Source organism: Lactuca sativa, chromosome 9, assembly GCF_002870075.4.
Source record: "Lactuca sativa cultivar Salinas chromosome 9, Lsat_Salinas_v11, whole genome shotgun sequence".
Classification (NCBI taxonomy): Eukaryota; Viridiplantae; Streptophyta; class Magnoliopsida; order Asterales; family Asteraceae; genus Lactuca; species Lactuca sativa.
Window position 1 is genome coordinate 156,062,092 of NC_056631.2, and position 13,311 is coordinate 156,075,402.

General features: G+C 36.4%; 2 protein-coding genes across 2 annotated transcripts; both read left to right on the forward strand.

Annotated features, from left to right (window-relative positions):
• The first annotated feature begins 1,337 nt into the window (after positions 1–1,337).
• Positions 1,338–3,483, forward strand: LOC111884514 (uncharacterized). Its single transcript, XM_023880825.2, has 3 exons — positions 1,338–2,106; positions 2,164–3,093; positions 3,350–3,483. Exons 1-3 carry the CDS (start codon positions 1,338–1,340, stop codon positions 3,481–3,483), a joined length of 1,833 nt encoding a protein of 610 aa, XP_023736593.1.
• Positions 3,484–3,552: 69 nt separating this feature from the next.
• On the forward strand, positions 3,553–4,056 carry LOC111884513 (uncharacterized). Its single transcript, XM_023880824.1, has one exon. It carries the CDS (start codon positions 3,553–3,555, stop codon positions 4,054–4,056), a length of 504 nt encoding a protein of 167 aa, XP_023736592.1.
• The last annotated feature ends 9,255 nt before the right edge of the window (positions 4,057–13,311 follow it).

Below are 13,311 nucleotides of genomic sequence, written 5' to 3' on the forward strand. Positions count from 1 at the left end.
TTTTGTGCGCACGGAACACTCTATCATAATATCGATCAGTTAATTTCAAGGGATGGAAAATCGAGGTATTTACAGTTGTATTTTTATGACGGTGAAGCTGAAATATCACAGAGATCCTCCTGGAAGAATGTTGATAGAAGAATCATTCAAAAACTAACACGTATTCTAGCTTCGAATCCGTACGTTAGAACATTTAAACGTCTTTCTGATCTAGGACCGCTTGATAATTATAGAGTGACTTTGAATGCGTCGGTGGAACTTGACCAAAGGGTGTACAATAAGCCGACCACATCTGAGGTGTGAATATTAACATTTATCTTTATTCATTTTAAAATTAAATGTGTCATATTTATTATTATACATATCATATTAATCACCCTATTGAACTACACCTTTGCATAGGTTGCTGGTATTTGGGTTGAAGGAAATGACAACATCACTGCATATAAAAGAAGTATTATTGTCTATGGGAGGTATAACTATAGTACTAAAATTCAACCTCACTTTGGTTGTTATGATCCTTTGTCGTATCCTTTATTCTTTCCCAATGGTGAGTCTGGATGGCATCCTAAAATACCAAGATATGGCGTCGCCATGGATGAAATTCATAGTGACAATGAAGATAATGATGAAGGTTTAGAAGGTACGCCTTTAACATTCTTTTACATATTTAAAACATGTAACAGCTATTGCCTTAAATATATGGATATCAAATTTATATTTTTCACATAAATTATGATATCACAGAATCTACTTCAAAAAAAGGTAGAAATACTGTAAGTATGCGGGAGTACTATTGTTACAAGTTCCAGATACGGACGAATGATAATGTGATTTTGATGGGAGGGAGATTGTTCCAACAGTTTGCAGTAGATACCTATATAAAGATTGAGACTACACGTTTGGTTTTTGTTGAAAAGAACCAAACAAAAGTTAGAGCCGATTTATACCAGGGCGTTGTTGATTGCTTCAATGCCGGTGAGGCTCAACCAAGTAGGATTGGACAGAGAGTTGTGTTACCTGCAAGTTTCATTGGAGGTCCACGTGACATGTGCCAAAGATTTCTGGATGCCATGGCTTTAGTTCAAGATGATGGGAGGCCTGAAATATTTCTTACAATGACGTGAAACCCAAAATGGAAAGAAATCGATGATGAGTTATTGCCTGGACAGTCAACTCAAGATCGACCGGACCTTGTTGCAAGAGTTTTTCATGCTAAGTTAGAGGATCTCAAGGTACAGTTATTGCAGAGACATATAATCGGTGTGGTGGGGTCATATGTGTATGTGATAGAGTTTCAAAAGCGTGGATTGCCACATGCACATTTCCTCTTAATAATGACCCCTAGATATAAGATGAATAATCCAGACGATTATGACAAACTTGTGTGTGCGGAAATTCCCGACCCAATAAGGTTTCCTGAAATGCATGATCTTGTCAAAAGTCACATGATGCACGGTCCCTGTGGTAGCTTACGAGAAAAAAGTCCGTGTATGCAGGGTGTGCCAAAAATATGTCGTTTCAGATATCCTAGGCAATTCAATGAAAATACATCACAAGGAGAGGACTCATATCCATTATATAGAAGGATAAATAATGGAATTGAGGTTACTGTAAGAAATACATCATTGGATAACAGATGGATGGCTCCATACAACCTGAAGTTGTTAATGATGTTTAATTGTCATATCAACGTTGAGGTTTGTTCGAGTATAAAGTCTGTGAAGTACCTCTTCAAATATGTTTATAAGGGCCATGACAAACAAGTTATCCATATTGATAAAGACCAAGAAAATGTTGTTATTAATGAGATAAAAAAGTTTCAAGACACACGTTATGTGTCCCCTCCTGAGGCATTATGGCGAGTTTTTAGCTTTCCTCTTTCAAAAATCCACCCTTGTGTGATGGCCTTGCAAATACATCTCCCGAATCAACAGTTGGTTAGGTTCAACGACGGTGACAGAATGGAAGACATTGTTGATAGGGAGAAAGAAAAAGATTCAATGTTGACGACATTTTTCAAGAAGAATAAAGAAGATTCAAAAGCGAGAGAATATTTGTATAAGGATTTTCCCAAACATTTTACATGGAATCGGAGCAACCATTGTTGGAGGATCCTGGCACATAAATCAATGGTTGGTTGACTTGTTTATGCTAATCCAGCTGAAGGAGAGAGATACTACCTACGCCTGCTTTTGTGTCATATCACCGGGCCTACCTGTTTTGAAGATTTATACACAGCCAATGGTGTATTACACCCTACATTTCGAAAAACAGCTCTTGAAAGAGGTTTAATAGAGACGGATGATAATTTATCACAGTGTCTTGAAGAGGCTTCCTTATTTCAATTTCCCAGCACACTTAGAAGGTTATTTGCGACGATGCTGATTTTTTGTGAACCAGGAAATGTTCGCAAGTTATGGGATGACCACTATGATTCTCTTTCCGAAGATTATAGGAAACAATATAGATGTGCCGAGCGAGTGCAAAATATGGTCCTCATCGACATTAGAGTCTTCCTAGAATCTATGAGTAAAAAGCTTAGTGATTACGACCTTCCAAATGTCAGTGCACACATTGATTTACAATCAAGAGGCTATCGTGAGGTGCAAGAAGAATACTTTATAAATGTGGAATATGAAGACTTACATGCGCGGGACTCTCTCAATCCAGACCAGAAGTTTGCATATGATGAGATAATGAGGCATGTGGATCAAAATATTCCGGGTGTCTTCTTCATAGATGGTCCCGGTGGAACTGGAAAGACATTTTTGTACAAAGCTTTGTTGGCCAATATTCGTGCCCGTGGTCTTATTGCACTTGCAACTGCCACGTCAGGTGTTGCGGCTAACAACATGCCAGGAGGGAGAACAACTCATTCACGATTTGGAATTCCCCTCAATCTTGATAATGACTCGATGAGCAAGATCACTAAACAAAGTGGGAAGGATCAGATACTTCGCGAGGCAAAGGTAATCATATGGGATGAAGCAGTAATGGCTAAGAGGCAGGCAGTAAAAGAAGTTGATCGGACAATGCAAGACATCACAGATGAGAAGCTCCCTTTTGGTGGAAAGATAATGGTTATGGGAGGTGACTTTAGACAAGTGTTGCCGGTCGTGAGACGTGGCACTCGAGCACAAATTGTCGACTCTAGCTTACGAATGTCACCTCTACGGGCTTCAGTTAAAAGGCTTCGATTAAATATCAACATGAGAGCGGTAAATGACCCATGGTTTTCTGATTTTTTTATTATGAGTCGGTGATGGAAAGGAGGAAACATTGGACGAGTCCTATATTCGTATACCTGATAACATGTCCATTTGATACACTGATAAAACTAAATCAGTGGACGCTCTGATTTATGCAATATTTCCTTCTTTGCAATCCAACGATGCCGATTCAAAATTTATCATTTCGAGGGCGATATTGTCAACTAAAAATGAATGTGTTGATGAGATTAATAATAAGTTGATTGAATGATTTTCTGGCGAACAAAAAGTTTACTATAGTTTTGATGAAGCGGAAGATGACAAAAATAACTTATATCCGATGGAGTATTTGAACTCGCTAAATGTTAGTGGTGTACCCCCTCATTATCTTCGGTTAAAAACTGGGTGCCCTGTAATACTTTTGCGAAATATCGATCCTTCAAATGGGTTATGTAATGGCACCAGATTGATATGTCGAGCTTTCCAACAAAATGTCATTGATGCAGAGATAGCTGTTGGCCAACATGCTGGAAAAAGAGTGTTTTTACCAAGAATTCCTCTATGTCCGTCTGACGATGAGATGTTCCCATTCAAACTTAAGAGAAAGCAGTTTCCAATTCAGCTTAGTTTCTCTATGACAATCAATAAAGCTCAGGGACAAACAATTCCAAATGTAGGTGTTTATCTACCAGAATCGGTATTCTCACATGGCCAGCTTTATGTGGCGTTGTCCAGAGGAATATCACGTGTCAATACCAAGGTATTAGTAAAGCCGGAAAAAACGTTTGATAATGATGGAATCTACACATCAAACATTGTGTACAAAGAAGTGTTATGTGATTAACAATGTACATTCAACAACTTATTATTTGACAATTTCTTCAAATATGTATCTTAGATGCTTATTTGATGTTTAATGCAGGGCTAGCAGATGAAGCAACATGATTGCAGATTGGTGTAACTTATATATTGGACATATTATAAATGTATAAAACTATATGGTTGCAGATTGTTGCTATTTATATATTGTAAAATCAAGTATGAACTATTAGATGCATTATTTGAGATGCAGACTCAACTTTTGTCGTATTGTATAACTATGCACCTAGCAAGAAACTATATGTTGAAATGAACTATTCGACACAAAATAGTCTAACAATTGGCCGCAATGAATAACTCACGTCTAAAGGAAACTAATAATCACATTAAAACTATCTTCCGAAAGAAACTTTTTACCGCCCGGCGCTTAGCGCGGGTAAACGGCTAGTATTATATATATATATATATATATATATATATATATATATATATATATATATATATATATATATATATAATGGAAATTGTTTCTTATGAATAATGAACTTCTACAATTTTTGTCTATTTTAGTCCCTGGAGTTTATGTTGTTTTTTTGGCAGAATTGGTCCTTGTACTTTGGCAACTTTGGTCCTCATTTTTTAGCCATTTTGACACTTTTGGTCATTGTAATCGATATTTTTACATCTTTTAGGAACCTTTTAATATTTAAAGTTTGGCCACAAAACTTTAACCCTTTGACAACTTTGATCCATTTTCTATTTAGGAACCTTTTAATTTTTAAAGTTTGGCCACAAAACTTTAACGGTTGACAACTTTGGTCCTCATTTTTTAGCCATTTTGACACTTTTGGTCATTGTAATCGGTATTTTTACATTTTTTAGGAACCTTTTAATATTTAAAGTTTGGTCACAAAACTTTAACGGTTTGACAACTATGATCCCTTTTCTATTTAGGAACATTTTAATATTTAAAGTTTGGCTACAAAACTTTAATGGTTTGACAAATTTAACGCTTGAAAACTTTGGTCCTCATTTTTTAGCCATTTTGATACTTTTGGTCTTTATAATCGATATTTTTACATTTTTTAGGAACCTTTTAATATTTAATGTTTGACCACAAAACTTTAACGGTTTGACAACTTTGATCCCTTTTCTATTTAGGAACCTTTTAATATTTAATGGTTGGCCACAAAACATTAACGGTTTGACAACTTTGGTCCTCACTTTTTAGCCATTTTGACACTTTTGGTCCTTATAATCGATATTTTTACATTTTTAGGAACCTTTTAATATTTAAAGTTTGGCCACAAAACTTTAATGGTTTGACAACTTTGATCCCTTTTCTATTTAGGAACCTTTTAATATTTAAAGTTTGGCCACAAAACTTTAACGGTTCGACAACTTTGATCCCTTTTCTAAAAACTTGCTAATTCCTACCGCTTTAATTCTTTAGCCATTTTCACACTTCTGGTCCTTGCAGTCAAAACTTTTACTTTTTTTCATAAAAACATGAACAAAACGGTCCGGGTCAAAGCCCGGGCTTGTCATCCTTGCATTTTCTACGTCTGTCATATTTATCGATTCGGAAACAACATTGAAAGCTTTTGGCCCCCGCGTAGCGGGGGTAACCTTTCTAGTTTATATTATGTTAATGTTTTGTGTGGATAAATAATAAGGTAAAATGCATTTGGGTAAAATTATAAAAACTGATAAAAACCATTGTTTCTATTAAACAACGAACATCATGCTTATATATTCAGACATTCTTTATTAGTCAACTAAAAATATTACATTTGCTGAAATTATCACCGATGAAATGGATAATTAGCACTTAGCAGGAATTATGTTTCATTCCCTAAAATGATCCCTATTTGATTTATGTTGTTATAACTCTATTCCTATTTCTAAATGCAAGGTAAGTAAGATGTTAATCTTTTAAAATGTAAACATGTATGTAGTAAAAACATTATTTTAATCTGTTACTATCATTTATAATCCGATTTGTAATTTTAGCTTTTGTAATTTGTTTGAAACAGGTCATGCATGTCTGTCTATAATAGGATCAAGGAGAGGTGGTCATCAGGTATGTATGTTCGTTGGAGTAAAAAAAAAGGGAGTTGCAAGATTAGGTGAAAGGCACATTTTTTTTTCTTAACTTTACTAATGAGGGAGGGTATAACTGTCTATTGCATCATTGCAGATTCATTGTTGAAGGGCCCATGGACAAAAGGGTGGATGACCAAAAAACGATTTAGGGACAAAAAAATTCAAATTTTTGTTCCATGTCCAAATTGTGATATAGCACACGGACTTAAACTAAAATTAACTCTATCATGTAGCCGAGAAAAAAGTTACTGTTTAGATTGCTATTAAATGGTTAAAAAAGTAAAGTATATTGCCCATAAAAAGAGTAAAGTATGCTGCTGTTTTCTGCGATTTTCCCTATTTTTAATGTTTATTTTTGGTTATTTATATACAAAAAACATTCCTTTTGCTCTCCCTATTCTGTCGAGTGTAAAGCATGGTTTTTTTACTAGTTGTTGTTATTATTATTATTATATAGAATAAAAAGCAATAGCCTTATGAACAGTTCGGTTACCTTGTTTTTTTAATACATTTCTCCTTTGCTACGTTGCTTCCCCATTGTTTTTGCGTTTCTTTCTATCGGTTTTCTTCTTCATAGTTGACCCAAAAGCCCTCTCACCACCACCACCACCACCGTATACGCCAACTGCTTCTTAAAGAAACCGTTATTAAAGAGAAAGATCACCGTATTCTATAGGGCTCTCACCACCACTGCTCTATACGTCGTCGCTCCTACCACCATCGTATACGTCGTACCTCTCCATCAATACTTTCTGCACCAAAAAAAATACCTAGCTCTCAATGCCTCCAAGTATCTAAGAACAGAAAACGGGACTAGAAATATCAACACCAAATAATTACCCAAGCTTCCCAAAACCGACTTTAACAAAGTAAGCCAACCACGAAAAGAAAGACATTTGGCCTTCCAACCCGACAACCTACTCCAAAAGCGATCTAAGATAAAAGACCAAACATTAACCTGAGACATGTTGTGACCCATTGGTACACCTAGACGAACAAAAGGAAGAGAATCTGATGCACACCCCACCCTCTCTGCAACTACCTCAAATTGAGAAAAAAAAACCTACCAGTACTATCAATTTGCTTTTATGCAAATTGATTCTAAGACCCGATGCAAGAAAGAAGCATTTCATAATTTGAACAATCCGATTATCATTCTCAGGATCCCAAGAAGACCACAACACCACCAAATCATTAGCGTAAAATAAGTGGAAATTTCAATCCTGCTAATGCAGATCCCCCTATAGATATTTTCCAGATGCACCCGAACAAAAGCAACATGGAACTCTCCATAGTCGGAATAAATAAGAAGGAAAAAGAGGATCAAAGTATCTCAAACCCCTATATAACTAAAATTCTTTGGTAGGGGACCCATTAACCAAGACCGAAGCCCTAGCCGACCGCAAGAGCTCCAAACTCTATTCATACCAAATCGAACCAAATTCCATGATTTGCATAATCTCAAGAAGGTACTCCCACAAAATAGAATCATACATCTTCTCAAAATCCACCTTAAAAATCGTAAGTGGATTTCTACAAGCCTTACTATAAGCCACCACCTCTTTAAGAAGAAAAAGACCATCCAAAATTTGTTTGCTTTTAACAAAGGTGATTGCTCAAAACTGACAGCACTGTCAATAACCTATGCCAACTTATTAGCCAACGATTTATGAATAATATTTATTGGCATCCAATTAGACTAATAAGTATAAAATCTATGATAGTGTTCAGGTGTTTAACTTTCAGAATAACAGTAAAGAAAGACGCATTACATCCCTTCGAAATTGAGGAATGACTATAAAAATGCGAGACAAATTCCACTACATCATCAAACACCAGATCTAAGTAGCGTTTTATAAAACCAAAAGAAAAACCATTAGATATAAGTGATTTACATGACCCGCAATCCAAAACCACCCTTTTAATTTCATCTCAATAAAAAGGAACATGAGGAAACAGTGCCTGAGACTCAGATAAGGTGCTAAAATAACTCGCCTCAGTTATTGGACCATATGTTCCACATTATGTACACCTAAAAACCTTACGAAACCAAAATGTTTCCCCATGCGAAACTTCTTATTAGAAATACAAACATCCACTACTTTGCCTAATTGAGCACAAACATGCTACATATCACTGGTTTGAACGAAAGCAGGGAAATTCGTAACATAGAAAGAAAGAACGTCAGAACTCACATGTTGCTTATTACTCCTCACATTCACATCTCGTTGTCGCCTTTAATTTGTTGTGTGCCTTTGGTTCCTGTACCATAATTTTGTTGGAGAATGGTGCCCACAATCACAACAATTGATAATATTACTAGTAATGGTAAGGTCATTTTGGGTTACACGCAGGGGCAAATTTAAGCAATAAATGACATGTGAAATTATATAGACTTGATTTGTTAACTAATTAATAGTCTTTAATTAATTAAATGAAATCTATAAGCTCTGGAATGTTTTGGAGGATTAAAGAACATAATTTAAGCAGTCCGATATTACCAATTATATGGATAATTATTAGGTGACTAAATAATTATCTTTTAAGGTTTTACACCCTTCCCTATAAATAGAGAGACATATGGACGAAACTGGATGATGAGTTTTCTCAAAACCCTAATCAAATTTCGGCTGTCTCTTTTTATTCCAGTAACCACCAAAATCACGACACCACGTCGTAATGGCTTCATGGCCACAACCTGACGACGTAGTTCCAGCAGATCCGAGTTTTGGAATTCTCGTTCAATGTGTTCGGAAGTTTGGTTGTTGTCGGATGTCGCTGATCTGAGTGCTTTGGGTGAGACTACGAAAGAGGAGTTCTACGTTGGACTCTTAGCGCTCATAAATTAATCAAGGATTTTACGAGGGTTTTGACGAACCTTAAAAGGTATGTATTCTAATATATTAAATTTTCAATTGAGAGGTTGTTCATAGATCCGTTTTAGGTCCTATTGAGGATTAAAATATGTTGCTTTCACTATCCCTTATTGTTGTCTAATGATCCTCATAACCCATCAGTGGTATCAAAGCGGTCTGTACATATCTATTGCACTTTAGGATTTTCATTCTTGTGTGTTTAATTGTGTTTGTATGCTTAGATTTGATGTAGGGTATAATTTTAAATAGTTTTGCATGATTTAGAAACTGAACTTGTAACACTCGTGTCCAGATTGGATAAACTTAATCGTAGAAAGGACCTAAGATAGAGTTTTGAAGGAAACTCTGTGCCACGGCGTGGCCAAGGAAGGCCACAACATGGCATTGGTTAAATGATTCGCATGATATTTTGGACCAACACGACGTGGCCAAGGAAAGCCACGACGTGGCAACTGATCAGGCCCAAGCTCACGACTCTTTTAGGGATCCCTTCGTATTTAAGCCTCCCTAACTCAGTTGTAGGGTTCGTGTTTTTGACTCTATCCCCCAAACTTAGAAAAACCCTAATCCTTTCTCTCTTGGTGGTTTTGGCTCATTTTGAGCTAGTTTTGGTGTTCCTTGAAGCTAAAGGAGGAAGAAGGAAGAAAAAAGAAACAAAGATCAAGCAAGCAAGTCTCCGTTCTTCTCCCTAGCACTCTCCTGGACCATTGTAAGTGTCTAATACTCGATTTTTATCATGCTAGGTTGCTAGATCTTGAGTTTTGTCCCATTAACTTCTGGTTCTTGTTTGTTGAGAAGATGAGATCTCATAAATTTTGCCACTTTATGAATCTTTGGGCCATTTGGAGTATTTTGTGCCATGGATCTGGACGTTGGTTGGATTTTTGGTCCATGCATGAGATTAGGTCATAAAACCCTCATTGTGACCTAATATGGGTTCAAGACATGCATTGGACATGCATGTCTATAAAGCACCAACTTTTAAGTTAGTTATGGTGCTAGAATCACTTTTGGAAAGGATGGATTTCAAACTTTATGGAATAAGTGCTTATTGGTTAATTTCTTGCATTATTAAGCCTTTTTGGGACATTTGGATGGTCCTAATGGATAAAGTTAGAAAATTTATCCATTGGACATGCATGTCTATAAAGCACCAACTTTTAAGTTAGTTTTGGTGCTAGAATCACTTTTGGAAAGGATGGATTTTGGACCCTACTGAATAAGTGCTTCTTGGTTAATTTCTTGCATTATTAAGCCTTTTTAGGACCTTTGGATGGCCCTAATGGATAAAGTTAGAAACTTTATCCTTCAAGATAACATTTTGGACCAGATTTGAGCCTTGGGATTCTTGGAATCAAAGAAAACAACTTAATGCATTAAGTTGTTGGAACCTCGGCAACCACGACGTGGTCCTAGGTCACCACGACGTGGCGGCTGGGATTTTCCCGCCTGTTTGGTCGTATAGGGACAACGACGTGGCCCAGGAATACCATGTCGTGGCGACCGGTTGAAGTCAACATTGACTGTTGACTTTGACCATTGACCTTGAGGATTGACTTTTGACTTGCAGACATTTTTTTCAGCTAATGACAGGCTGGAATTTTCCCGCCTATTTGGTCGTATTGTGTGATTATCTAGGTGGCGTAGCACCAATTGTGGGATTTTGAGAACATGTTGGCTTTTAAGCTGCTTTGCGAGGTGAGTTTCCTCATGGTACTCGTGGGTTGAAGGTACCAATTCTGTCCCACTAGATTATGTTAGTAGGATGATAGTTGTCTTCATGACAATTTCATGTTATGTATGTTTATGGTTGTTGTCTTCGTGACTTTTGCTGATATGATTGTATGCTTAGCTGTAGGGGTGAAATAGACCCAATACCAGTTGAAAGATACTGAAGGGTATGAAATAGACCAAATACCGATTAAAAGATACAGCAGGGGGTGAAATAGACCAAGTACCGGTTGAAAGATACCGAAGGGGGGGTGAAATAGACCCACTACCGATTGAGAGATATCGTGGGGGTGAAATAGACCTAGTTATGTTTTGACTGTTATGTATGCATGGTATGGGGTATTTTGGGGGGAGCTCACTAAGCTTCGTGCTTACGATTTTCAGTTTATGTTTAAGGTACTTCCATCTTGAAGGGGAAGGTCTCGGCTTGATTGTACTGCATCTGCTCATGTTTTCCGCATTATGTAATTTTGGGATTTTTACTCTGATATTATTTCACTATGATACACTTTCGGTTGTTTTGACATGATTATTGGATGTTTTGAAATGAATTAAAAATGAAATTTTTGTTTGAAATTTTTGGAATGTTATAGAACTATATGAAAAAAAACCGTGTTTACTATGTTCTAATCACCACAACGTGGTAGGTCTTCCTCCACGACGTGTTGGGTCTGATTAGAAAAATGCGTTTTTGTGTCACCACGACGCAGTGGCTACTATGCCATGACATGATAACACTTTTCACATATTTATTTGGTTTATTAAAAAAATGTTAGTTGCCTCGTTTGCTTTCCCTTTATGTTATCTGTCTTGATTTAGTTCAACATGTAAAATTTTCAATTTTACTAAATTTGGAAAACATTATACTTCTTGGTTTAATTAGTTGATTAAATGTTTAATTAAATAATTAAAAGTAATTAAAAGTCACAAAATTGGATCTTGATTGGATGTAATAATTTTTGGCATTGCGTCCTTACATGTCCAATCAGAATAAATAGACATAAAATTTAAATGATTTAAATTACTTTATGTATGTATATATGTATGTATGTATGTATGTATGTATATATATATATATATATATATATATATATATATATATATATATATATATATATATATATATAAATGGTAAAATTGTTTTATATATGACATGTTCCGATACAGACCATAAAGCATAAACGATAACATTACAAGTCATTCAACAAATATATACATATACAGACTTGTAAACAAAACAACTCGATGATTCATCCATCTTACGCCCTTGCGCCACTTCCTGTAATACAAATAAAACTGAGTGGGTCAGGCTTGGGAGTCTGGTGAGCATATAGGGCTTTCAACCCACAATAAATAAATTATATTTAATTTCACCAACCAATCACTATCCCGATTACCCATTCCCGTTATCCTCACTTTACGTCCCTAAAACAACATCTATCTTAAGGGACCTAATCTAGGATTTTCATCGGGGCGGACATTACTGCTAAGGGGTTTCCTCAACAATAGATATCCTAAAGGCAACCATGAGGGGGATAGAGTACACCGGTGAACACATCGTTCACAACACCTACATGTTATTAACCTGCTAGCTTTCCACAGGACTGTCTAGAAAGAGTGTGTGGTCGTTATCCATACTCCGCTGAATAACTAGATCAACAACAACAACAACATCGAGGCCTCTCATCTGTTTATTACACACCAACTATCTACCCATGTTCTACCCAACATATTAGTAGATAAAAATATATATTTTCTTACATAGTTTAAAAACATGTATAGCATTTTCATTCAATACATATTCCACATAACAGATGAGGCACACCCACATAACACGTATTTCATAGAAAATAATCAGATCTATGAGATAGAAGAGAATGAATATACATTCACACATATAACAACAAAATTATACACATAACACGTATTTCGTAAAAAATACTTCATAATTATGCGTTAGAAGAAAGTAACTACACACTCACTTGATCAGAAGATGATCGGGCAACACTACAGCTTGTAGAAGTAGTATTCTTCAGCAGATCCGGAAGATCTTCACAAAAACCGGACTCCTCGCGGGCAGAGCTTCGACTTGGGAATCTTACTTCTCGGAATCTTCGGGACTTCGAAACTTGCTTCGGTGCTCGGGAATAATACCGGGGCTTCGGGGTACTTCTGGCACGCAAAACGATGCAAAACGGGAGAGAGAGGAGAGAAAAAGAGCAAATGAGTCGGTTTCCCTCGCATCCTATTTATAGGAGGCTGGAGCCTCGGAGTACGCTGGACGTGCAGCAGTACGCGGGGCGTACGCGTCCGAATCATCATGACATGCGTCATCCGAAGAAATCGAGTGCGAGGGACGTCACGCTTCACTGTACCGCTAAGTCGAAACTTCAATAAATCATAACTCCTCATACGAAGTCAGATTTGGGCGTTCTATATATATTTGGAAACCTCGTTTCAACTACTGCAACATTATCCAAAGATAAGTAGTTTATTTTACACTTAAATTTTGATGCTTATTTTTATTCTTAATTAATCAAACCACATAATTAAGCAATTAAGCACAA